The following is a 27,170-nucleotide window of genomic DNA, read 5'->3' on the forward strand; positions in this document are numbered from 1 at the left end:
GCAACATTACTGAAAGCGTCCAGTTTAGAAGCAGCATTTGATTCTTTTTATTTCAAGAATGCAAGCTAACTATATATTGATCAGCTAAAGCTTGTGATTCAGTATTTCTCAAAGTCACCAAAATTGCTACAAATAGTTGTAGTATCAAGACTGTCAGACCATTTTCAAAGTTCACCTCTTTATGCCCTTTTAAATTCATACACTTTAACTTCTGAAACTGTTCTCTTGCTTGAAACTAAGGTGTGACACTCTCCTAGATTCATTAATTCCATTAATGCAGTCATGGAAACAAAGGGGAGAAAGGCATGAGGTAAGGGGGCAGGTGGAGAGCAGCTGCCCTTGTGGTTATCTTTCACCCTGCTCTGTGGTGGCGTGTCCCTTGCTCCTTTTCCAGGCAATGCTGTGATCTGACAAATGCTTGCTCTGCTTGACTGAACAGCACCTGGGCTCAGCTCCTCTTGGGCTCATCAGAAACACTGCCCGCTCCCAGGAACAGCTAACAAGCTCCTGTTCATAATGAAAAACCTTGGAAAACGTTTCTCTTGCCTGACTGCCCTAACATCCTTCATCTAACACTTTCAAAGAAAGGGCTTGATCCAAACTGTGGCTAGGATGAAAGATTGTTATGACTAAAGCCCACTCTCTCAGGGCCCCTAAACAGAGGTCAAAAATAAGACTGCCTGAGCTGCAGCAGGCTGCAACTAGCAACTTCTGAGTGGGGCCTCTCAGAGCCAGCTAACCCTGTTTGTTGTATACACAGGACTGCTGAATGAGGATACCAAGGATATCCTCACTCCCCACAGCCCAACCCTTCAGCTGCTGAGGAGACCAAAAGCATTCAGAGTGAGCATTTCACTACCTTTGAGGGGAAGGTTTCACAGGTACCTTGCACTTTGTGTGCATGCATGTGTGCATGTGCTACAGAAAATTTAGGAGAAATTCTGCTTTCTTAGACATTTAAGTATCTTAGGTATCTACGTTAGGCCTGTAAGTTAAATACATAAGCTAAGTTAAATGTTATCAAGTGTTACGCTTTTGCTAAGTTGTTAAGTTACAAGTTAGGCTAAGTCCTGTTAAGCGTTATTCCTTTGTTAAATTGTTAAGGCTAAGGTGTAAGTTAAGTTTTGAGTGAAGTTTTAAGGTGTAAGTTAAGCATGGCTAAGTTTGAGTGCTGTTGGGCTTTTAGGCCGTTTTCTTTTTTATCCGTGCCCTTTCGATCCTTTTGTCACACACAGCCCACCCTTAGTTCTTAGTCCATTTCTGTTTTGATTTACTGGATTTTGTTTTTTGGTTTGTTGCATCACTTTTTCCTTAGTGTGCCTTAACTGTCTCATAGAAGTAGAGTGAATCTTGCCCAATGAACTTTGTTGTGCTGTTGCTTAATATTAAATCTGTTTATTTCTAGTGCCCTTGCCAGTGATTTTTTTAAGCCATCTCAAACACTTGTTCGTAAAACACACCCCCACTGGTGCTCACATGTTCCCAAGCCCATGATTCTGCAAGGACAAGTATCAAAGTTGGTGCTTAGTTTCTAATGTCAGTCTGCAGTAAGATTCCAGCTGCAGCCTCCAGGTCTTCTCCTGTCCCAGAAGTCAAACACAAATTAGCATGCTCTTCTGTACCTTTAGGTGTTACAGCAGGACATTTTGTGACATAGTGGCTGTATTTCCAATATGGGAAATTTCCCCTATGGAAAGATGACCTGAATTAGGTACAACATACCTAAGCAAGGAAACTGCTATTGTAAAAAAACCAAGAAGATTTAGATCAAATTCATAACACATGAGAAAATAAAAATTAAATCTCTTTATTTGGGCAATGTTCAGCTGAGCAAACATAAATATAAAAATGTGAGCAGTTGTTTCTGGCTGAAGTTCCTCATCAGCTTGTGGGATCACTCTTCTGGAATGGCTGAAGGTTCCAAAGATTTTGTAAATTTGGGTAAAGTCCACTTGTTTTGTAGGTGCTCACATCCAACACTTAGTATCCAATTTAAACAAGCAGAATTGCATTAATACAGCCATCATTTTCTGGATTGTTAGTTACTTGGGCATATTTGCCTAGAGAGAAAAGGGAATTAAATGTATACAAAAGCTGAAAGCAGTTCATATAGATTAGATATTTCTTTGTTTGCAAACTCGATCAACACGTCTCTAAGTACAGGGACTCAAATGCATTTTGAAATCTGAATCTACCTTCTACTGAGCCATAAACTTCTGTTCTCAAAACATTAAATGCAAACTCTTTTTTTATAAATGGATCATTTAGAGTTCTGAGAATATTAAAAAAAAATCTTACATTTCCTACTGTCCAAGTGAACCCCTCTGTTAAATGAAGTCAGTCCGATCTTATGAAGATCACAGAATATGCTGAGTTGGAAGGGATGCATCAAGATCATTGAGTCCAACTTCTAGCCCTGCACAGGACACCCCCAAGAATCACACCATGTGCCTGAAAGCATTGTTCAAATGCCTCTTGAGCTCTGTCAGGCTGCTGCTGTGATCACTTCCCTGGGGAACCTGTTCCAGTGCCCAGCCACAGCCTAGATGAAGAACCTTTTCCCTCATACCAACCTAAACCTCCCCTGACTCAGCTTGGTGCTGTTACCTCAAGTCCTGTCACTGGTCATGAGGGTGAAGAGATCAGGACCTGCCCCTTCACCTCCCTTGTGAGAACGCTGAAGACCACAGTGAGGGCTCCCCTCAGTCTCCTCTGCCCCAGGCTGAACAAACCAAATTACCTCAGCTTCTCCTCAGACAGCTTCCCCTCCAGACCCTGCATCATCTTTATGGCCCTCCTTTGGACACTCTCCAATAGTTTTGTATCTCTCTTATACTGTGGCACCCAGCACTCGAGGCGAGGCCGTCCCAGGGCAGGGCAGAGCATGAGAATCCCTTCCCTTGCCTGGCTGATGCTGCTCCTGATGCTCCCCCAGGATATGGGTGGCCCTCCTGGCTGCCAGGGCACTGCTGACCATGTTCAACTTGCCATCAACCAGGACCTCCAGGTTCCTTTCTATGGCATTGCTTTCCAGCCTACTGTTCCCCATTCTATACATACAACCATGGCTGCCCCATCCCATATGCAGAATCTGTTGATGAGGCTCCTACAGAAAACTTTCACTGCAAATATAATTCAGTTGTTCATGGTTCACTGGAACAATTCAATTGTTCACATGGTTACAGACCTCTGGCACTGCTCAATATGACATACAAGCAAGCAAGCTGAGTCCTTGCTCTGAACTTCATCTGATTTTCAAGTGTGAATGAAAAGCCTAAGATTAACACTAAAAGCTTGTATTTTCAGAGTTGCTATTAGCTACAGCCCAAATCTAACTTCTAACAATGGATCAATTATGACAGAGGATGAGGTCTTGAAAATACACAATGCAATGAAAATTAAAAACTTTAAAAAGCAGTTCTGTAGTATAACTACTTAAACTTACTTACCCCAGATAACTTTGCCCCCTTGTGTCACAAGGCCAAGCTCACTCACGTTCACCTCAATGACGGTACCCTTAGTAATTACTCCCAGCTGTGTATACAAAGGAGATGATGGATTCTTTTTTACACCAAGGATAGGTAGGCAAAAAGTGGCTTTAAGTTCAGGGTGTGTCACATGTGCCTTCTTGAAACGCAAGCCCTGTAGCATAAAGAGTGATAGAACGAGTTAATATTTGCTTTAAACTCTCACAACTGATCTAGTTAAGCACTTGAGGAATTATGTCCTCATCTTCATATGTTTAGAGAGGCTAGGAAAAATGAAACAACTTAGAATACAGAATGCCATCTGCCTATTGTAGATTGCCAGACTTATTTTAAAATCTGATTAATGAAAGGATAAAGCATTCCATGTACGTTTTCAGGAAGTCACGTTTTAGTAGTAGCCCAACAATAATACTTGTTACCTTCGACAATTTCTGTTCCATGAAGAAGTATGGCAAAATATGAAATACCCATCTCCTATGGCACTTCTTACCTAGTGACCGGCATTTCACAGAGGTTACATTATGTACTGTAAATTTTTCTGTATCAAAAAAATCTTTCAAAGGCTGCTGTGTAAGACCATCAAACTAGCAGTAAAGTACAATTCAGTGGGCAGCCTGCACAGTGACTGTTGATTCCTGTAAGGGAACAGGAATGGCTATTTATATAAAACACTATCTCAATGAATCCAGCTTTTCTGCCTGTGTGCTGCCAGACTGATAGAGCCCAGGCACTGCTTCTGCAGCTGTGTAAGTAAAGGTTGGACTAGAAGCACAACTTTTCCCTTCACAGTCACAACTGTGCTTCAAGCTTATTAAATCCCAAGAACAGAGTGAGCTTCTGCAGTTCAGAGAATCAGAGCAGCTTGAAAAAGACACCTGCATCTTTAAAATATATGCAAAGTACTTTTGATAAAGACCTCCCCATGCTAATTCAAGAGCTCATAGCTTTAACTTACTGGCATCTTCTGAGTTACAGGAATAAAAGCAAGTATTTCAACACAGACTGGGACTGTAGAGGCATCTCCCCACCTCCCATGCTATTAGAGGTTTGTATTTTTGCAAGAAAACTAACTGGAGTGTTCTACATGAGTAATGATCAAGTGCATTATCATACAAGAAACTTTAACACAGAAAATCAAAGCAGTAAATAAAAAGAATTATAACTTAAATGTTCTTTAAGGTTCTAAAACATTACCATTGGTCGAATGAATCGCTCGTACTTAGGAGGCTTCCTAGTGAAGCCATCTCCAACAAAGCAAACTTTTGTAACCATCCTCTTCCATGCCTTCTTCTTTCTCTTTCCTGTACGAATCACCTTTAAAACTTCTGTTTCTCCTTGTGCACGAACCTTTGGCACAGGAACCTCCCACTTCCCCTGGGAACAAACAAACAAAAAAGGGTCAACATTCTTACTTGTCACATATTTAAATGAAAGGAGAAAAAAACAAAGCATAAAATCAAATTTCTGGAAAGCAAAGGGGTAGACCATAGTTGTTATACAACTCATAGCCACTTATTTTAATTAGCACTTAAAAATTCCTAAAATGAAGTTACTGCATATGGTCACATTGTCTTAAACTGTCCAGTTACTCAAGGTTTCATGTTTTACTTAGTTTTTGCTTGAAGACTACCAGGTAACCTCAGCATCAACAATATAAAATGGTCATTGTTACACGTAATTTTAGGTATCTGAACTTCGATGTATTTACTTACAGCTTTTTCTTTTCTTTTTTGTTTGATCATGTTAGAGAGGACCTTGGCCCGGGACTGGCCCTCTCTGTCCAGCAGATATGCTGGTACAGCTCCTTTGGGTGTCTTTTCATCACTCTTCTGCTTTGTATTTCTCTTCTCATGCATTTTAATGCTGCAAAGAAAGAAAGCAAATATTAACAGCACAAGAAAAAATACTTGTTTTTATATACACCATTTTAACTTAACCTGTGCCTGCTCAAGTTTTTCTTTAAGAGGTATTTGTGAAGGACTAGATGCTTATATTTAAGGAATAATACTAAATAATTCTGAAGGTAAATTATAAACTTCACTTAATCTTGTCACTTCCTACCAGAACAGGAACACAGGAAAGATATGCACCTTTTTAAGGAATTTCTGTGTGACCTAAAGCAAACAGCCAAGCACTTTAAGGGATGGTAGCCTTCCTCTCTGCTGACAAAAAATAACATTCTGATCCTCTTCTGAGATTTGATAACAATGCTTACATATGTGAGGAATGTGCGTTTGTAAGAGGGGCCAAGTTTTATTAATTTTGAGGTTGTTTACTGAGGGAAAAACCCACAAACTAATAATGGGTTAATAAACCCATTATCTTTAAAAGTAGCAGAAGAAGACAGCCATCCACACTTTGAAACCAGCAAAAACTACATGCTGAATAGGTATGAAGTTCATTAGCAACCAATGAAATTTTTAATGATGCCTAGGCAACAAGGTAATTCTTGAGCTATGCAAAGAGCTGGAGCTATGAATAAAGAAGCAGTAACAGAGTATGCGAATGAAGCACATTTTATGCACATTTAGCAGAACAAGCTTACTGCAAAAGCTAACCACTGTCTGAGCAGACAATCTTACAGAGCGTGTACAGGAACCAGGGGTGAAAAGTTGAAGCCCAACCCCAGGAGGCTGGCGACCACCTCATGCAGAAACCATGCATGTGCTACAGGGGCTTACATAATCGTGTAATTGGAAAATATGCTCCAGCATGAAGGCTGCACATCAAGTAAGAAAAGTAAAAAAGCTAGTGCTGTGCAAAGAGTGGACAAGTGAGTTTGTGGTACAGCTATCCCTCTCACTCCCAGTGTCTAATAAACAAATCCCTGCTCTATAGGCCTTATAGTATGGAGTACTGTTTTCCTGCCTAGTCTTCAGGCATCATTAACAGCTTTGATTTCAAGTTCTGGATAACAAATAAAATTTACAAAAGAATGCTTTTATTGTTGATGTTCTACACTGCTGTTTATCCTTGAAGATAGGCCTCACCTTCTGTTTAAATACTTTGTACGCTACTGTATATTTTCTATTAACCATTAAAAAATACTGCCTCTTGCTACACTAACACAGCAGCTGATACAAAAGCTCCAAGGAATTGCATTCACAATTTTTGTCATGATTACATTACTCACAGTTACTGCTCATCAACACTTGTCTTAGGAAGTACTTCTGGCAGTGAAATTGTTAACATTCATTTAAATCAGGACTCTGAAATGTGTTTGCTGCGGCAAAGTCCCCTTCCTTCTACAGCCTGTTTGCTATTTAAGTAACATGTGACTCAAGCAATAATGAACTTTTGTAACAATATAACGTCTCAGGAGGCACTCACGTCTTTTTCATCTGTATCTTCTCGGCATGCCGCTGCTTATGGTAGAGCTTCGCCTTCAGCCCGATCATCTTCTTGGCCTTGCGGGACCGCTCGTGCGCCTCTCGGCCCTCCTTCTTCCTCCGCTTCTCGTGGTAGTCCAGCCGGTAGCCATAGCGCTTGCGGTGGAGCTCGATGTGCTCGTTCTGCGGCTGTGGGCACAGAGGCGGCGCGGTCAGCGGGCACAGGGCGGGCACGGCTCCTCCGCCACACGCGGGGAGGCGGCGGCCCGACAGCGGCACCCTCACTGCGGGGCCCTCCCGCCGCCTCCCCGTCCCTGCCCTGCACCGCCGCTTGCATCCCGCCGCCCCGGCCCCGGCCCGCTCAGCCCCGGCCCCGGCCCGCTCATCCCCGGCGCCGGCCCGCTCATCCCCGGCGCCGGCCCGCTCAGCCCCGGCCCCGGCCCGCTCAGCCCCGGCCCCGGCCCGCTCATCCCCGGCCCGCTCAGCCCCGGCCCCGGCCCGCTCAGCCCCGGCCCCGGCCCGCTCAGCCCCGGCCCCGGCCCGCTCATCCCCGGCCCGCTCAGCCCCGGTCCCGGCCCGCTCAGCCCCGGCGCCCACCATGTCGGCAGCCCCGCGGCGGAAAGGGCGCGCCCTTGGGAAGCGGCCCCCGCCGGAAACTCTTCCTTGCTCCTCTTTGGTTCCTCCCGGCGGAGAGGCGGCGGTCCGCGCCCCACGAGGGCTTCGCGCCGGGCTCGGCGAGGTCAGGGAGAGAGGGAGGAATGGAGCGGAAGAGATCCAAGAGGTGCTTTTTGCTGCCGGGTCTGTGAGGCTGTGGGAGAGCGCGGAACGCGGGCGGGCGGTGAGGCGGCGGGGGAAGGAGAGGCGCGCTGCGTTCCGGTGGCGGTGCCGACAGGGCGGGGCCAGCGCGGCCCGGCGGGGGAAGGCCCGGGCAGGAGGGCCGGGGGAAGGACCGGGGTCAGGACCGGGCAGGAGGGCCGGGGGAAGGCCCGGGCAGGAGGGCCGGGGCAGGAGGGCCGGGGGAAGGACCGGGGGAAGGCCCGGGCAGGAGGGCCGGGGCAGGAGGGCCGGGGGAAGGACCGGGGGAAGGCCCGGGCAGGAGGGCCGGGGCAGGAGGGCCGGGGGAAGGACCGGGGGAAGGCCCGGGCAGGAGGGCCCGGGGGAAGGCCCGGGCAGGAGGGCCGGGGCAGGAGGGCCGGGGGAAGGACGGCCGGGGGAAGGACCGGGCAGGAGGGCCGGGGCAGGAGGGCCGGGGGCAGGAGGGCCGGGCAGGAGGGCCGGGGGCTGGAGGGCCGGGCAGGAGGGCCGGGGCCGGCACGAATCGCCCCGGGGTACGGAGCGCGGCCGCGGGGCCGTGTCCTTGTGCACAGCCACCGCGGGTCGGCGTCTGGCGGCACCCGGCTGGGCTCGGCTTGGGAATCGCGCCCTTCCCGCTATCCCGGTCAGCGACTGCGCCGGCACCGCCGGGAGGCGAGCGCGGCTCGCAGGGTGAGGGAGCGGGGTGCACAGAGCCTCTTGCTTTTCGCTGTGAAGCTACTACGAAGCAGAAAGTCACGGGAGCTGGGCAGTGATGTCTACTCAAATAACCAGCAGCATCTAGGAATGCTTTTGACGCTGCTGCTTTTGATGCTTGGGCTATTTGTTGCACTGGTTTTGTTTGGTTGTTGTTTTTTTTTTTGTTTTGTTTTGGTTTTTTTTTGGTTTTTTTTGGCTGTGCTTAAAAGATCACAATACTTAATATTTTCTATTGTTTCTGACCTAAATAGGTACTTTGCCCTGCCTTCCTTATTTCTTCAGGATTAGAAAAGCTATTTGCGCTTTGCTCATCAGGAATCGATGCTCTGGAGCTTATTTGAGAGTGAGTGTAAACTGTAATTTTCTTGATTTTACTTTAATGTTTCCTGGAGAAATATATTATTTCCATGAAAAATATATTTAGTGTTTGTGGGTATGCATTTATGCTGCATTACATAATGTTAAGGCTTAATAATATTATTATTACTGATCTGACACTGATTCAACTTGCAGAGCAACTAACCTGAAAAATATTAACCTGATTTCCCATGAAAAAGAATGATGTTTTGTGATTGAGTTATGTCAAAGAAACATGGTTAACCTATTTCCTGTCATTTTGTACAATGTTTACTTACCTTGCCAGGGAACAGCTTTAGAGATGGGAGGCAGAATGTTGAGAATTATGGGGAAGTTTTCAGTGAATGCATTGAAGTCATCAAGTTTGTGCAATAAGGTAAGCTTTCCCCCTGTTTTGATACTTCCTCTGTGAGCATGGGAAACACTTGTGTTATTCTGAGTAAACTTTCTTTAACTGGGGTGTAGGTTTTTGTTTGGGATTTTTTGTCTTTAACCGTTGGCCTCTGGACAATGCATACTTTCATGTTGGAATGGGACTTCAGAATTGGGAATTGAATTTGTAGACTTTGTGTAAATTTTTTGACTGCTTAACTCTTATCATTGTTAAATTATTTACACAAGTAGCTAGACGTATTTAAAAATTTTTGGCTATTGAAAAATATTTTGATGCTGCCATAAATTTTTACTGAATGTCCTAAATATTGTTTGGATCAACTTTGGTTTAAACCTTAATGTGGACATCAACTTCGAGCATCTGCTTTTAATATTTGGTGTTTTGATCTTGTAAAAATACCTGGCAACTATATCTGTTCCTGTAGATTTTTTTTTTTACCTTATTTTTCTACAGCTGCCAAAAATGTGGCTACAAAGTAGCTAGTTGTAACAATAAGCATTCTATATTATTCTTTTTTCTTTCAAGTACATGTATTTCAGAAATACAAAAATGAGAGTGACAGGTGTGACACAGCAAAACTGCAGTCTGAGAAACTACAGTTCTCCACCAGGTATAAGTTTATGTCATTTTCTTTATAGTAAGGATTAATTTAAAAGTGAATAAAAATAAAAAATTCTTTCTATTTCTCCACACTTTCTGTCTTACTGTGTATTCTTTTGGTCATTCTTTATAGAATTTAATGCATGAAACATAAATAGAGCACTTAAATGACTCAAGGACTGAAGAGTTTGGTGTTGCTGCTGTTTTCTCAGTAGATTCACAGTATAAAGCCTTTAGAAAACAATAATAAGGAAATGTACATATTATAAGAAGTCAGGTCAGTTGTGAAACGTGCTGGAACTTCTCATTAAGGGTTCCTGTAAGATGGTACTTTCATGTGTTTCTGATGAGACAGGTGATCTGTAGGTGGTGAAGGAATGTTAGCTAAAATATTTTTGAATTCTATGTGACCTATCAAAGATTAACTATACTATTTTTTTCCTGAAACACACCTTCAATAGCTTGAATAACTGAATTTCATTTAGTTTCATAAAAAAATTAACCTTGACAACTTATTTTCCAGCAAAACTGTGTGAGAAAGAATGTATCTTGCAAGAAAATATCTTTTAAAACTTCCCAGTCCCATATTTTCTCAACATAGGTCAGCTTGCCTTCTAAACCTGAGAATTATTCTGTATAGCTTTAATGCTTAAAGGAGAAATAACTTTTCAAATTTATTATCTAATTGCCAGTTCAGGTGAATGTCATCATTACAGTTGTCTGGAACTGAGGTATGCTTCTGCAGAGTAAGATTATGAACTTTCCTGTGTTGTCTTTTTTCTGTTGTTTCTAAGTTACAGCGGTTTTCTCAACCATTTGTCTTTTTTTGAGTTGGAAAGAGATTTATTTAAAATTATGTATGTATCTTTAAACATTTGAGGTGGTTGAGATTACAGATTGTCATGACTTGTGGCTCTGAATCTTTTTTTTTTTTAAATAAGATTTTTAGGAGTTTTCTTAAGTATATTTCTGCATTGGGTTCTGTCTGAAAAGTTGTTTCATTTTTTTGTTTGTTTCCAGGAGATGTTAAGTCTCTGCATTCTGTCATTAATCCTCATATATCCAGGTACATCAAGTTAGTTTATTATTGGGATATAACTTCAGTCAGAAGAGTTGATGTGATAAAGAATTGTAGGTTGTTGCCATGCCTGTCTGATGTGCATGTTTAATATAAAGTTAGTACTTGCTTACTTGTGACATTTCGATAGAGAGTGCTTGCTGGTGGCACAGAGGTCCTGTGTTGTCCCTTGCTTGCACTGTCATAACCAAAACCAGGCTGTTAGGGAAGCTCCAAATCCATGGTATTGCCAGGAGGTGAAGAAGGGGGAAGGATGTCTTGGTAACTAGACTGCTACAGTGGGCAGGGCTGTGTGCTTTGCTTTCATGGCACATTTGATGAGGACAAGGCTAAAATTAGGGGCTAAGCTGCTAAAGAAGTGCCTTAGGGCTGAAGTTCCCTTGGAAGGGTGCTGAGGCTAGGTTGTAGCTGGGGATGAGGTCAAGCCAGCATTAATGGTGAACATGGGGGCTGATCACAAGCCTGTGCTGCGCAAAGCAAGTGAAGAGTTCTAGAAGCTACTGGTGAGAAAGGAAGAGTAGGCTGAATCGGATCAAGGTCAGCTTCATGAGAACTTGGGTGTGCTGTATTTGGGGTGTAAAGGGTATATATGCAATAAGTTGTTGAGAGCACTAGGTATCAGGGATTGGGATGGACAAGAGAGGGGAGGGACTGTTTCTGTTTGTCGGGAGGGCAGATGGGTAAGCATGATCCCAAGAAGGGACTTTCCATGAAGTGGAGCTTGGAAACCTGTTGCAACACTGTCCAGTACTACTGATTTAAAGAAAATCCACAGTCTCAATACTGGTATTCTTCAGTATTAGAATGTACACTATATCAGATATGCAGCAGAGAAACAATGCTATTAATTTTGTGTGCTGTTCTCAGGGAATATTAACTATACAAATAAGAATGATCACAGGCTTAAAAAATTACTGCACTAACTGCAATGTTTTCACTTCATGCAGAATCCGAAACATTGGCATTATGGCCCACATTGATGCAGGAAAAACTACTACAACAGAGAGAATGCTGTATTATTCTGGATATATAAGAACACTTGGAGGTTAGAAATGCTTTTTGTATTTCAGTAGGTTTAAGAAATGTAATAGTGTAAAATTACATGCAGTACAGTTGCTGGTGGAATACCTCATGTAGGAGGCAGTTGTTCCAAAGTTGTGCTGCAGTTTAATTGAATTTTAATGCATGTTCCTTTTTGCACTAAGGCAGTTTTACTTTCAGATATCACAGGTTGATATTTTTCTTTTACTTTCAGCATGTTTTGTTTTGTTTAACATTTAATTAAAGGATCTTCTTATTTTACTGGTTGCTAATTGGCCATTGTGGTAAAGCAGTTTGTTGAGTTCTTTTTTGACCTGTGAGGAGAGCAGAGTAAGAAAAAGTATCCACTTCTTTTGAAAGCTATGACACAGAAAGGCTTCTTTGCTACAGCACGTTTAATAGAATTCGTCAAGATTGAAATGGTCACAGCAGCTTCTGTTGGTGTTTAATTTTGACATTTTAGACTTTATACCCTGTTTTCAACTGTATATGACTGATAGAAGATGTTCAGCTTGTGAAGCAGTTGATCTTGGGATCCTGCTAATTTAAAAATGTCAACTGCTTTTCTTGTTATTAAAATGTAAGCAAAGCCCAACCTATTACTTGGTGGTTTGTTTGTTTGTACTTTACTTTTGATTTAATTACCTTTTGATTACCAAATTTCAAAATGTCAGTCACATTTCATACAGTGAGTGCAGCTAGGTTGCACTAGGTTTAGAGTTGTAGTTTGTTCATGATTTTGGGCTTCGTTTAATTTTTAAGATGCTCATGAGGGATTAAGAAAAACAAAAAGGTTGTTGAAATTACGTGTTTTGGATTACTTGGAATCACTTGCAGGGCATTTATTCCTAGGAAGGGGAGCCTGGGTAGATAACCTGGCCTTGTAATGTTTTCAAGAAGGTTAATTTTCATAGCTTACACATATATATATGTAAAAGGACTAGTTTTAACTCTCTCTTGATATCTGTATTCAAAGACAATTTCAGATTTTGAATTGTTAACCTACACACTCCTGCTTTCTGTTTGCAGATGTTGATGATGGAGACACGGTGACAGATTTTATGGCACAAGAGCGAGAACGTGGTATTACCATTCAGTCTGCTGCTGTTACGTTTGACTGGAAGAACTACAGAATCAATCTGATTGACACCCCAGGTACTGTTCTTTAGTTGCACTCATATTATTAAGGGAGAGAGGGTGAGGTGGAATGTCACAGAGTGTCTTTGTCTTAAATATAGTGCAAAATTTAACTGGCTTAATTGCATCAATAAAAATGCCTGTACTAAACTCTGTTCAGCTTTGGATAATTACTGCTTTCTGATTCCAAGTCTAGCTTATATAAAGTGAGCTCAGATGTTTCCACATTAAATTGTTCTCAGTTCTAGACTTGAATTATAATAATCGTGTTTATTTCAAAGATTGATAGGTGTATTTCCCTGCAAGTAAAGAAAAAGTTGTTTTGACTTTATTTTAAAGAAAAAAAAATTGTTTAAATGCATAGTGACCTACTGATGGTGCCTGCTTGAATTATGGTGGTATAAAAGGAAGATTGTTTTTTAGGCCATGTGGACTTTACAGTAGAAGTTGAGCGGTGTTTAAGAGTCCTGGATGGAGCAGTAGCAGTATTTGATGCTTCAGCTGGTGTTGAGGTAAAATCAACTATTAGATTTTTTTTTGTGTGTGTGTGTGTGCAGTCTTTTGTGGTAAAGGGGAGAGATTTTCTCAAACTCTTTGTGTTTGATTAATCTTTTAGTTCCCCAGGAAAGATTTAATCCTTGTGCCCAATTCAATCTCTCACTGTTCCATTATGGTGACCCAGGGACTCTTCACTGAACAGTCCACTGGATTAGAGCGTGGTTCAGCTACCTTGTTCAGAGTCTTATGCAAACAGAAAGACACCTCCTAAAGGGTCCTTAATTGATCTGTTGGTGCCTCAGGAAAGATCCAGAGAGACATGCCAACAGGGTAAGAGAGACCCTGGGCTCCCACAGCACAGTATGTTACCTGCTGCTAGTAACCGTTAGCACCCTTAACGGACTCAGATTTATGGAATAGCACTCCTCATTAATGTAATTGAAAAATCTGGCAGGTTAAGGTTTGAAGACTTCTGGTGATAGCATTTGGCTGAGAAAGTGTCTTCAAAGCAATATGCTAACCAGCTCTAATCCCTAACCAGAGCTAGCTTGAGGTAGTCATTCAGCATGGATAGAGTACAGTTCTTACCCAATAGATGTCACTGTGGGAATGAAGACAAGTTCAGCCTGTTGTCTGATCCCTGATGTTCCCAGGGGTCTCTAACTTCTCCCCATTTTTAATTTACCTTAATACTATTTTTGTGCTTAGGTGGAGCTTCAGTGACTGTAGTCATGCATCATATTCAGTGGGGGTGGTTGTGCCTTCTAGCTGGGTAATGTCATGTTACCCAGGGTCACCTTTAAGATAGAGGTGTATGTCTATGATCTCGCCATGGTTCCTGGTTCAACAGCAAGAAATCGTATTTTTTTCTCTCTTGGTTGACAGCTATTATGTGGCTTACCAGCTATAAGGTATCACAAAGTTCTCCCTCTTAAAAGGATTTAAACAGAACCTGGACACAGTGTCTTCACTCTGCTCAGCATGTATTGTGTGTGGGAAGTGGGGCATGCTGACCACATCCTATCTGGGGAATAGCAGCTGCATCTCATCCTGTAGTTTCCACAGTAAAAAATTCTGTTAGAGGGTCAATGTGCCTTCCCAGTTTTCTCCGATTTTTATCTCCAGTCACTCAGTTATTTTCCCTCAGCATTTAATGACTTTAATCAGACTGAAATAATGTACAGAGATTTTTCTCTGTATTATCTCTTTCAATGCTTTTATAAAAATTCAGCTTCAGGAAGCTGAGCATTTAATTTCAAATCCTGTAGTGCAGAGGAATTTCCATGGTAATAAGCAGCAAGTAAGTGTGATTACCATTATAAGTTTGGGATGGTTTTGTTGTTTTGTTGCTGTCTTTTGCAAATGTTGATTGAGATGAATGCTTCTGACTAGCTTCACAAATTGAATTAAATTAATATAGGCCAGTTTCTCATTTTCACATTTCATGTGGAAAATAGGTAATTTTCAGGGAGGTTTTCTCCCTCCCCAGTGGCCTTCTTTACGGAGTGCAGAAAAGGTGGAGGCAAGCTAGAACTGGACTTTTTATAGCATGAGATGTTTCAGTAGTTCAATCCTGTAGAAAAGTTACATGTGAAATCCCTCTTGCATGGGACATACGTTTTTCCTAGATGAGGGATGAGAGAACTCTTAGTCACTGTAAGTCATATTACTTAACTTGCTACTGGAAAGCATTTAGGTGCCATTAAATATGAGCCTGAACTGAGTAATAGCTTCCACCCTCAAAAACAAAACAATTAGATCTGCTTGTTTTTTTCTAAAACTCTGTAGCAAAATCTTGCATTATTCCATGTAGTGGTTAGAGACTATTAATGAATCTAAACTGACTTTTTTTCCAAATACCTGCTTTAATTTTCAAATAAAAATACATATGATAAATGGCTCAGCAGTGCACAAATTACTGTTAAAACCTGTCATGGTTTAACACTGGCACAATGCCAGTGCCCCCATAAAAATACAGACTCTCAATTGAATGCTGTGAAATGCGATCGAGAACAGAGCAAAGCAGGCCAAGCTTAATAACAATGGAGAAAAAACTTTATTAAGCTACTACTACTATACTACTATAAAGGAAAAAAAAGCAAGGAAAACACAGACATAAATCCAAAATGAAAACCTTTCAAAACATTCCTCCTCCCACCACCCAGCTCCAACAAACCACAGTGGGACACATTTGGACCCTTAATCAAGTATTCACCCTTCAGTATAATCAATACTTGGTCCGTCAGGGGAGAGAGGAGTCTCCCTTGCACCATAGACCCCCAGGAAGCACAGCTGCCACATCCAGTGCTTCCATGTCACACATGGCACCGCCCGGAGAAAAAGTTTGCCACGGTGACCCTTCTCCTTTCCATGCACAGTGCTCTCACCACCAATGCATGGATGGACAGACTGCTCTTAGGATTTTTTCCTTTCAAGGATGCTCTGCCAAGTGGGGAAAAAACAACAGTTCAGGTTTTCATTTTGGATTTATGTGTGTGTGTCTTCCTTTCTTTTTTTTCCTTTATAGTAGTATAGTTGTAGTAGCTCAATAAAGTTTTTTTTTTTCCCTTGTTATTAAGCTTGGGCCTGCTTTGCTCTGTTCCCAATTGCATTTCACAGCATTCAATTGAGAGGTTGCATTTTCATGGGGGTGCTGGCATTGTGCCAGTGTCAAACCATGACAAAACCACGGTAGTTTTTTTGTTGTATGTGTAGCCACAGAAATGCTTGCCTGTGTGTGCCTAAGTAATTTGGCAATAAAGCATAAAGTCACTACATTCACTATATTACAGTGTTTTCCCCATATATGCCCCCATAGTGCTTAGTTTCTCTTCACATTCCCTTGCTGCTATGGCTGCGTGCCCTTAGTGCAGAAAAGGAAATGACAACAGCTGAGAGACAAGATAAGACAAAGCTGCTTGTGGAATTGATCTGTGATGGCAGCTATGGGATTGTCACAATACACAGCACAGTTCCCTTCTCGACTCTGAACTCAGACCGTCAGTGGTGGTTGGGAGCGTATAGTTCAGCTGTTGACACTAATGTTTCCATTTTGTCTTTTGCTGTAGGCACAAACTCTGACAGTCTGGAGACAAGCGGACAAACACCAGATACCACGGATTTGCTTTTTAAACAAGATGGACAAAACCAATGCAAGGTATTTAGGCAGTTATCTTAATCATTGCTAAAAAGCTTATAAGCAAATGTCTAGCATTTTCTGTTAAGCATAGAGCAACCTAATTTTGATAATACTTGTGTTAATACTATATACTTACTTGGTTATGCAAATACATATTTTTGTATAATTCTAGGAGTACTTTTTGCAGTAAATAGGGAATGGTGAGCCTATCATACTAATATCACATAGTTTTGTTTAACTTAGTATCTGTTCTTTTTCTGTAGTTTTACATATGCTGTTGAGAGCATCAAACAAAAGTTGAAGACAGAACCTTTACTGTTACAGGTAAGCTTAGAAATTAAATGCTTGTTTCCTTTTGAGTAGAACTCCTTTCATTTTTTTTTTTGCATCTCTCTAAAGTCTCTGTTTGATTTGCAGCTGCCTATTGGGGAAGCAAAGACCTTCAGAGGACTGGTTGATATTGTGACTAAGGAGCAAATAATTTGGAAACCTACTTCTGATGCAGATGATGGAAAAAATTTTGAGCGAAAGCTGCTGCTGGAGGCTGATGATCCAAACCTATTCCAAGAAGTCCAGGATGCAAGAAATACCTTAATAGAACAAGTAAAGTTTTAAAGTAAATACATAATATATTTAAAGCCATTACTCAGAGCAGTAGGAAAATAGGCTGAAAGGGACCTCTGGAGATATCTGGTTAAGTGATTTGCTTAAAGCAGGGCTGACTTCAGCATTAGGTTGACTTGTTCAGGCTTGTTCAGTTGAGTTTTCAAGTCAAAGGATGATGATTCTCTGTAGGCAGCTTGTCCCAGCGCTTGACCATAATTTCTTATATCCAGTGGGATTTTACTGTGGTGCAAGGTGGGACAGCCATGCTGGTGCTTTCCGTCTGTACCTCTGAGGAGAATCTGGGTCTGTTTTCCCTGAAGCAAAGCCACTACCACTATTTCAAATAGTAAGAGACAGTATTTGCATCCTGCTTTAGCTTCTCCAAGCCAGACAAACCCATCTCTCTGGGCCTTCAGCTGCGCTCCAGCCCCATTAGTGGTTTTCCAATTCCTATGATTTATCAGTCGCTTTTGTGCTGGGGAAGCTAAAAGCAGATGGTGTTTGTACTGTCTTAGAAGCCAAAATATATTTGGTACATTCACATGAAAGATGACAGGTGTGACTTGAAACCTGCAGGGTATCCATACTCTTCTTAAGTGACAGCTAGAAGCTGGATGGTATGTTGCAACCTGGTCAAAATGGCACTAAATGCTGTGTTAGAAGCACATAAATCAATCCTTTTTGTTGGAAGGGCTGCCTTCCATTCAGCTTTGAATAACATTGTGCAAGTGTGTGAACAGATGATGGTAGCTTTCAGTTTCATTTGAAATTGGAGAGATCTGTTTTATATTGCTCTGAATTCAGTAAACATATACACAATCTGTTTTCAAAACTTAGTAGGTTTTAAATGGCAGTGGTAATACCCAACCTTTTATCTTAAGAAATGTTGTCAGATAGAAAGGTTTGTAAGAACAGTGTTGGTTTTTCTCCCCTTTGTTTTCTGGGCCCTTCCTGAAGGAGGAAGGGGTGGACTAGTAGTGTGATAATTGAGATATCCTTGTGTTTGTAAAATATGTTTCAAAAAATGCTTTCTATGCCGTTAATATTCCTTATCAGAAACCCTGTAAAATATAGCATTTTGAGTATGGGCCCTTTTGCACACTTTACGTTCACTTAATTAAATGAAATACTTCCTTTATCTTTCATGTTTTAACTATTAATTTGATAAGACTTCTAATTGTTTATTAAGGGTTTATTTCAGAATTTGGCCAATTGGTGTTGTAGCCAATAGAGGGGGCAAAGTCCTTTCCTGTGCTTGGGTGTTCTGAGTCTGTGACAGTGCAGGGACGTATGTTACACGTTTAAGGAGTTAGTTACATGCCAAGCTAACTGGTACAATTTGAAAACAGAGACATGCTCTTGGACCTACAAACCCTTGACATGAAGAAGGCCAAAATGCCATGATGCTTGTCTGTTTTCTCCAGCTCAGTATCTGTTGGCTTGTAAAGTTTGCTTGCTGCTTACTTCAGGCTTCCCTGTGTCCACAGGACTGAAATACATGAGTTAAACCCTTCATGGCTGTCACAGTATGGCTGAAGGTTTTTTTCCATTTCATGGAGAAGCACAAGCATTCTCTCTCCCATTTATGTTTCGCTTGACAGTAGTTTTATAAAAAAACCCCCCATCCTTTCTTGAATCCTTAATTTCCATAATTTTATATGATCTGAGTTTATAATTGCTTATGTCTTTAAAGTCTTTGTTTCTGCTTTGTTTAGCTATATATTCTAAGTAAGCAGGATATATAACTTTTTTGTGAAACTACTGTATGCCAAATGATAAGGAACTATTCTGTTGAAGGTTGCAGATCTGGATGATGAATTTGCTGAACTGGTTCTTGGAGAAAATAGTGAAAATTTTGACTTGATACCAGCTGACAAGGTATTTTTTGGATTTACAAGTGTTTACTAGCTCTTATTCCAAGGGTTTGGGTTATTCTTCCTTTGACACATGCAAATTTTGATTTTGCAGATTTTTCACTAAAATGAGATCACACCATCTTATGCAGTAAATTAACAGTACTGTGGATTTAGAACAATATATTCTCCAGTTAGTAGGAATTTTATGAAGATATGCTATGATTCTTAGGCATTTAGGCAAAATTTTAGAAGTTGGGTACATTTATTCAGGAAGGTGGGGTTTTCTTTTTTTGAAAGTTAGATTGCTACAAAAGAGTTTAGGGATAGGTGAATGGAACTTTCAGGTAGACTCAGTGCAGTTTGTGACTGAGCTGCAGATTCTCACTAACAAAAATAGCCTCTCAGCTACTTTGAAATGGTTGACTCTTTAGATACTGCATGTTGAAAGCAGTGAGTTGCAACATACTGAATTCCAAGGACTGTTATAACAAGAACAGCAGCAGATTTGTGTGAAATGTTTAGCAATCTTAAAACCTGTGTCTTCTGTTTTAGCATCTAAATGTTTGGGTTTATGGTTTGGAGCTTGCTGAAAGCAGTGAAAGGATTTTGGTTGAGTGATGTTGTATTTACAAACATACTTTTCAGCTTTTTGGAGATTGGTTAGCATTGTCTAATAGGTGGAGTGTAACTAAATTGTAGATTGTATATTAACATAAAATAATTATTTTTTTGCAGTTGCAGTCCGCTATCCGCAGAATCACACTAGCTCAGAAGGCTGTCCCTGTCCTCTGTGGCAGTGCACTGAAGAACAAAGGGGTGCAGCCATTACTGGATGCTATTACTCTGTACTTGCCTGCACCTAATGAGCGTTCATATGAGTTTCTGTAAGTAGAAAAGAAGATTCAGAAAAAAAGAATGAAAAATAAGTAGGAACACACAAAAGGAGAAAATTAAAGTATTCATATTTTTTAAATATATTTACCCTCTTTAGGTATTAAATTAATAGTAGAGATGTGTGGACAGAAAAATACACTTTAGTACTGAACCTGCTTTGGTCAGTTCTACTGGAATTGGATGCATTTATCTCCTACTGCCAAACTCGCACTTTGGAGTTCTTAAGTCTTTTTTTAATCTGAGGACATCGTCATTTTACCAAAATGTGATCTAGAAATCCTCTTTAGTATTGTCTGAATCACATAACATCTTATATGTCCTATTGGAGGTGGAACTGCTTAGATTATTATTTTTTGGTACAAATTATGTTTTTTGAAAATCTGCCTGCATTGCAGTAAGAAGCATATCACCTTTTAAATGAGTGAAAATTTAGGTAAATGTGAGTATGAGTGGATTAATCCTACAAGTGTGCTTTTTGTTGTGCTTTTTATTTTGCAGACAGTGGTACAAGGATGACCTGGTTGCCCTGGCATTCAAAGTTCTTCATGATAAATGTCGTGGACCACTAGTTTTTGTTCGTGTTTACTCAGGTTCATTGAAACCTCAGTCAGCTGTATATAATATTAACAAAAGTTGCACGTGAGTAACATAGAGGTGTGGTTCAATGCAATATTGGAATGCCTGTTAAAGTCCTGAGTAACAGAGAATTTAATTTTCAGGGAGAGAATGAGCCGTCTGCTGCTGCCTTTTGCTGATCAGCAAATTGAAATACCATCACTAATGCCCGGCAACATTGCTCTGACCGTGGGGTTAAAACAGGTAATGAAAAATACGGATACTGTAAAGGAGCTTGTTTCACTAGTGTGCTTTCTACTTCTATGATACTGTATCTCTGATGTGTTCTTGATTATGGTGACATATGTAAACTTGCTTTATTTGGAGGACGTGTAGGTGTACTTCCTCCTAAAATTAAATACCAGTCTACAAATATCAGTAACTGACCTGGAAACTGCAGTGCTGATTGGAAAGGACTAAAAGTTAAAGGTGCATTTGGTTAGGGTTAGGCTCGTATTAATACTGTAACTCTTAAAATACAGTGTAATGTCACAAAGAGATCTCCTGTGGGGAAGGGGAATGATGGTCTGAATCAGTTACTCAAAAACAACAGTTTCAAATTCACATAAATTTGTTTTGTGCTTGCTTCTATTAGTTTAATAATTTCTTACTGTCTGAATAGGCTGCATTAATGTAATTTACACAGATTTTCTAAAATGTTACCAGCTTTGGCATACATTTTGAGTTTGAGGTTGGTTTTTATTTCACATAATTTCTTGTGTTGGTCTGTAGAGTGCCACTGGAGATACCATAGTGTCATCAAAGGCTTCAGCTGTTGCTGCAGCACGCCGAGCTGGAAGGGATGCTGGGGAAAAGAAGAGGTCTGTGAATGATGTAGACAGTCTTCTGCTGGCAGGTGTTGAGATCCCTGAGCCTGTCTTCTTCTGTACCATTGAACCACCTTCAATGGCCAGACAACAAGGTACAATGCAGCCACCTAATTGGATGAGCGAGTATTACAAACTTAACAGCCATTTAGTGTATTATTAATATATTATGATTTAGTATAGTTCTTTCTGGTGTTTATACTGAGGGTATACTTCAGATCACGATTGTCCATATCCTTTGCTATTACTGTGTCAAGCAATAGTGGTTCTACTACTTTGCTAGATTTTGTGTCTAGAAAAGTAGTAGTTCTTCATTTAGAAATAGAAGGATGGAGGTACTTATTCTGAGTTTTGCTGCAGTTACAGTGGTAGGGTGTACATAGTGTCCCAAGTAAAAATAACCTTAAAACGTGAGGGTTTTTTTTCAGCTGGCACTCTCAGTTTTACTCTATGAAGTCTTTATATACCAAGAATGCTCTGTGTCTAGTTCATCCTTGCATCCTTACAGTCCTGTAAATATTACTGTCTTTTCCAACAGTGCATGTACCAGATGGCTTGGTAATATGATTCTTTTTGGAAATACCCTTTAAATTCTGTATCTTTGTTCTTACAAAGCTGAGCTTGCTTGGTGGTGAAGAGGAGGAGTATAAGTACCAGTGTACTGTGACAGAATGCAATAAGGTAGAAAACAGATTTGTAGCAACATGTCTGCATGTCTGCAGGCTGAGCCACTGGGTTATAAGGTGTTACTGATTTTGTGGTGTTTGGATGTTTAATTTGCTTTTGTTGTTTTTTTCCTCAAAGACTGTCAAGTATGATGAATGCAGTCTTGGCTCTTGGTTCATCATTCTGCTGCTTTCTGCAGCAGTTAAGATAATGGGGAATCAGAAAAAACCCAAAACCCAGTATAAAAGACTATGTACATTTTCATTTGGACCATTTCATGTCAAACTCATCTTTAAGTACTTAAGTAAATCATGTGTAACAGTTGACATTTTTCTTACCATTTAATCACTGGCTTCATTAATAATTTGTAGGTTCCAGTCTGTCTTCATAGAAACACAAAATATCACTCTGAAAATAGTATGTATAATAATTAAATTCAAGCACTCTGTATCACAGTTAATTTGTGGGATAAAATCAGAAGTTGCTGGTTACTTGCTATTTGACCTGACTTTTTTTTTTGCCAAAATCTATGCTCCTCTAGGATTCTTTTGCTTGTTTTGAGGAAAGTGATATTTAGGCACTTATTCTTAACTTCAAATTACTGAATTTGCTTCAGAAAAAATGTTTGGTATTTCTGTACAGACTTGGATAATGCATTGAGCTGCCTTCAGCGTGAAGATCCAAGTTTAAAAGTAAAGCCAGATCCTGACACGGGACAAGTAAGATGAATCTTCTATTGCTCATCTTATAACATTATTTTATAACATCAAGGCCACACTTTCATTAGCTCATTTGCATATTGAAATTTTCTTTAATAAGAAGGACTTTCTGAATGTTCCTATGATACATGTATGAAACTATAATGGAGTCTTGGGCACTTGTGCTTTACAGAACAGAGGAAGTAATCCCATACTCTGCATGTTTTTGACAATTCTGTATTTAAAAAGGTTTGAATTACATAGTCTTTAAGGTGAGGTAAAACTATCTTTTTTATGATGAGCAAAGTACTGGTAACAACACTCTCACTTAAATGATGTTTATGTTAGATGGCTTACAGCAATGTCTGCGGTCCTTAGATTTTTAAGTATTACAGCTGTTAGAATTAGAAGCATCTTTAAGAGACAGTTTGAAGAATGCAAATCATTCCTTAAAGAATTTGTAATAAAACCTGAGTTTTGCATGTTTTTCCACTTCTCTCTTAATGATCTCACCAGACTATCCTTTGTGGCATGGGAGAATTACACATAGAAATTATTCATGACCGAATCAAACGTGAATATGGAATTGAGACTTATTTGGGACCTCTTCAAATAGCATACCGAGAAACCATCTTAAATGCTGCCCAAGCTACAGGTAAAATGAGTGAATGCAAGGAACATCTTGTTTCTGTTTCTGCAGCTTCATTTACTTTAAACAATACATGAGTAGCTTTCAGATGAATTTTATGGTTTTTTTTTTCCTCCCCTGCAGATATATTGGACAAAACAGTAGGTGATAAACGACACTGTGTAACTGCAGAGATAGAGGTAAGACCCACATCAGGAGAAGGAGCAACAACAAAACCCATCATCAGCTATGCTGAGAATGTCAGTGAAGTACTGCCCAAAGAGCTCCAAGGAGCTATAGAAAATGGAATCACAAATTCATGCATTCAAGGTAATGTTATGTCAGCTATACTGGTCTAACAATTTTGTAAGAAGCAATTTTTTGGAAGGAAAAAGTGCTTGGTAGCTTGAATAAAAGATAATATATAGTATATATACGTACAACTAATGTATATGTAAGGTACAAAGGAAAATTACAAAAACTACAAGAATTGCCAAACATCTTTTTCTCTACGCCTGAAATGGAAGTCAGCATGCCTTTGGTTTGCTTTTAAGGTTGCTGTCTTCTCAGTCACTCAACAGTGAGCTTGGAGCTCTTTTGGTTTATTTTTAATGTGGTATAAGAGATAAGGCATTTACTTCATGACATCATGTAAACCATAGTGATCTAAAAGAAATGGCTTTATAGGCCAGCATGTATTACACTTCTGTTACTGTTACTAATGCATATTTATGATTTTCAAATATGTTAAATCCATCAGTTTTCAGTAAAAAGCTTTAAGTTATTGGAAAGTCTGTTTTCTAAAGGATTAAAGTGCCCTTTAATAAATTAAGCGTCTTTGACTTTTAATTAAAAATAGGAAGTCTTAAGTAACTTGTGGGCAAAAAATTGCCTTATAGTAAAATCAATAGGTTGTGGATTAACAAAGGAAAATTTAACAACGAGCATGAAGTGATTTTTCAAATTTGTTTAAAGGAATTTGAAAACATCTCTCATCTTTGGCTGTGGAATGTCTTAACTATGTGCTTTCTTTATGCTTCTTGAAGAAACTTCAGAACTGTACTGTCTCCATCCTAAAACTGATGCCATTAAGTGCTTTAAAATAAAAATACCTGGCCATGTTCTCTGTTAAAAAAAAAATGTGATGTTTCTTTTCTCAGATGTGGTTTAGGCATCATGTCTAGTTTAATACCGTTGGGTCTGGTTGAGAGTCCTGGGTTGGAGGTAATCTGCCTAGGACACTAGTTTATCCTTTATGGAATTGAATTGCCCCTGGAGTTTTGGTTATGTGTTAGTATCAGACACTGCTGTGATTATATTGTATTCAAAAGGAAAATATAAAAAATATTCTGGCTTCTGGTTAAAAAGAAGTTTTCCCTACTTTTTCAAATGATGTTTTGTTCAAGAGACTAGTTTTAGATAATATAATGTATTTAAAAATAACTTGTTGGTAATGGTTGTCTGGGTGAGTAAATTTGGGAGTTTCTAGTTTTGAGAATTATCTGTGCTTATGATGAAGACAGTAAGAAAGTATGAGTCTGCATTCCTTTGTCTCATTTGGTAAAGTTAGGTAATGACAAAACCTCTAAATGAGGAACATGACCAGTAGCCACACCCTTGGGGAAGAGGACAGGAAAGGAAAGAGCAGAGGAAAGTGAGAAACTTAAGTTAATTCTGAGAAATTTTTGCATGTGTCTTAATAGTCTGAAAACAAATGAGCTTGGGTTTTTTTTTTTTTTTTCCCTTTTATCTCTTCTGCATGGCCCTACCCAGGACCTCTGCTTGGATTCCCAGTTCAAGATATAGATGTGACAGTGCAATCACTGACAGTGCACCCAGACACTTCGCATACAATGGTATCAGCCTGTGTTTCTCGCTGTGTGCAAAAGGTACAGTGAAACTGTAAGCTGGAAACACAGTAGCATGATCTACTGCTGGGAAAATGTATGTATGTCAGTATCTGGTCATTGTTCCTCTTTGCATGCCCTCGTAATGTCCTTGCTGAGGAATTTACACCTTTTGCAAGTAGAGTTTGAGTCAGCTTCAGTGACACAAGTACTTTTCAAAAAAGTCGGTTTTATTTTAAAAAGCTCATAGGAGTACATCAGCTAACTTCCTTCTATTCTATGTAGGCTTTGAAAAAAGCTGGTATACAAATACTGGAGCCCCTGATGAATTTAGAAATCACAGTAAGTGAAGATCATCTCAGTGCAGCACTTGCTGATCTTGCACAGCGGAGAGGTAATATTCAGGAAATCCAGTCTCGTCAAGATAACAGAGTTGTGGTTGCTGCTGTTCCACTAGCAGAAATGATGGTATGTGATTACCTTACCAATGATAAAACTGATATTTTTCATAGGCTTTAAGATATTTGGCTTCAGTTTACTTTTCCTTAGTTATGGATAAGTAAATTTAGAATGGATTTTTAAAATTGTAATTACTGAAGGTCAGAAGGAAGTGTCCACAAATTGAGTAGCGTTTTTATGCCAAATTCAGACTGCTAAGCCAGCATGTTTTCAGCTGTAAGCTAGAGAACTAGTAAATACTAGTAAAATAGGTTTTATGGAGAACAGTTATTAAAAAAGATTATTGATTCTTGCATGTGTTGCAATTCTAAGTCAGTAATATTGGAAAGTTAACTTACTAGTACACTGCAGTATACTTCTGACACTCTTTTTTTCTCTCTCTGTGGTCTAAGCAGCTTCTTATGCTAACTTATCTTTCCCTTATCCTAACTTGAGTGATGTGTGTTCTCCATTTTGTCCAGGGCTACTCAACAGTTTTGCGTTCTCTAACATCGGGCTCAGCAACCTTCACATTGGAGCTTGCCAGTTATCAAGCCCTGAGCAGTCAAGAGCAAAGTGCACTTCTTCAGAAGAGGATGGGGTTGGTGTGATCTTTACTCTCTAGGAACAAGGTTTTCTATCCTGTTAAATATTTTCGTATGTGCGCCAGTGTGTTTGTCTGGGACCAACTGGTGATGGCAAATACTGAGTTAGCAGCTGTATGCAGACTGCTTTTAACTGTCCAGGGAGGAAGGTTCAAGAGACTCTGCTCTGCTGGCATAACCTCGTGATTGCAAAGCAGGGATGCAACCTCAGGTTGTTGCTTTGCAAATTCTTATCTTGCAGACATGTGTAATGAGAAGTGATGCAAATCGTCTTCACAGGAATGAGCACTAAGTCCACCTTAATGTGCCACTGGGACTGTTTTCCTAATCTAGTAAATAAAGTTTGTGGAAGTTTTGTTTATCACTGAAATAACTTTACAGTTTTGGCACTTTGTGTCTTGATTTGTTTTCAGGTGTACAAAAAATATGGTTAATAAGCACTTTACATTGTACAACTTACAAGTATTACTTCTACTGGTAGAAACCGTTTATGAACTAGAGTTCAGGACTGGGTGTAATTTCTACCTGAGCTTACCAAGTAAGTTAAATGGATACTTCTGCAAATCAGGTAAGATTAGTGCAAAAAAATATACAAGAAAGGCAGTTTTCCCAGGACTAATTTCTACCTACCACCCTGCAGTATGTTGAGTATGGATTTGTTTGCTTGTTTACCTTTTGAAATTAGTGAATTAAGCTGTGATGGTTCTGATTTGCTATGGGTTGCAATGATCTGGTTACCTACAAAAAGGGTAAGTGATACTTTGAAATAAAAAAGATAGTTTACTCTGAATTTAAATAATGTCTTAGCTTTATTTTCTTCAGCCTTAGAGTGTACGGAATTAGTAACTCTATGGTATCAAGTTTCATGATTTCACAGTGAAAAGTCCCTACTTTTGAAAGGTTGAAAATGATAATTT

The 27,170-nt window shown here is 40.0% G+C and overlaps 2 protein-coding genes across 3 annotated transcripts; one reads left to right on the top strand and one right to left on the bottom strand.

Moving 5' to 3' along the window:
- Positions 1–1,791: 1,791 nt before the first annotated feature.
- NSA2 (NSA2 ribosome biogenesis factor) lies at positions 1,792–7,599 on the bottom strand. Its single transcript, XM_021531807.3, has 6 exons — positions 7,415–7,599; positions 6,819–7,006; positions 5,201–5,351; positions 4,683–4,862; positions 3,450–3,642; positions 1,792–2,060 (listed from the first exon to the last, which is right to left on the bottom strand). The coding sequence occupies exons 1-6, from the start codon at positions 7,415–7,417 to the stop codon at positions 1,993–1,995; spliced, it is 783 nt and encodes a 260-aa protein (XP_021387482.1). The 5' UTR covers positions 7,418–7,599; the 3' UTR covers positions 1,792–1,992.
- Positions 7,501–27,043, top strand: GFM2 (GTP dependent ribosome recycling factor mitochondrial 2). Of its 2 annotated transcripts, none has more exons than XM_077790142.1 (22): positions 7,501–7,598; positions 8,581–8,672; positions 8,973–9,062; positions 9,606–9,690; positions 10,701–10,746; positions 11,706–11,803; positions 12,829–12,954; positions 13,360–13,448; positions 16,503–16,591; positions 16,837–16,897; positions 16,991–17,176; positions 18,977–19,057; positions 19,771–19,919; positions 20,428–20,568; positions 20,649–20,748; positions 21,277–21,466; positions 22,680–22,756; positions 23,252–23,390; positions 23,508–23,693; positions 25,137–25,252; positions 25,496–25,678; positions 26,131–27,043. In XM_077790142.1, exons 3-22 carry the CDS (start codon positions 8,988–8,990, stop codon positions 26,257–26,259), a joined length of 2,346 nt encoding a protein of 781 aa, XP_077646268.1. In that variant the 5' UTR covers positions 7,501–7,598; positions 8,581–8,672; positions 8,973–8,987; the 3' UTR covers positions 26,260–27,043. The 2 variants fall into 2 exon arrangements, with proteins under 2 accessions (XP_077646268.1, XP_021387479.2); XM_021531804.3 differs by lacking the exon at positions 7,501–7,598 and adding an exon at positions 8,094–8,302.
- The last annotated feature ends 127 nt before the right edge of the window (positions 27,044–27,170 follow it).

The sequence above is a fragment of the Lonchura striata genome, chromosome Z (genome assembly GCF_046129695.1).
Source record: "Lonchura striata isolate bLonStr1 chromosome Z, bLonStr1.mat, whole genome shotgun sequence".
NCBI classification, from domain to species: Eukaryota; Metazoa; Chordata; class Aves; order Passeriformes; family Estrildidae; genus Lonchura; species Lonchura striata.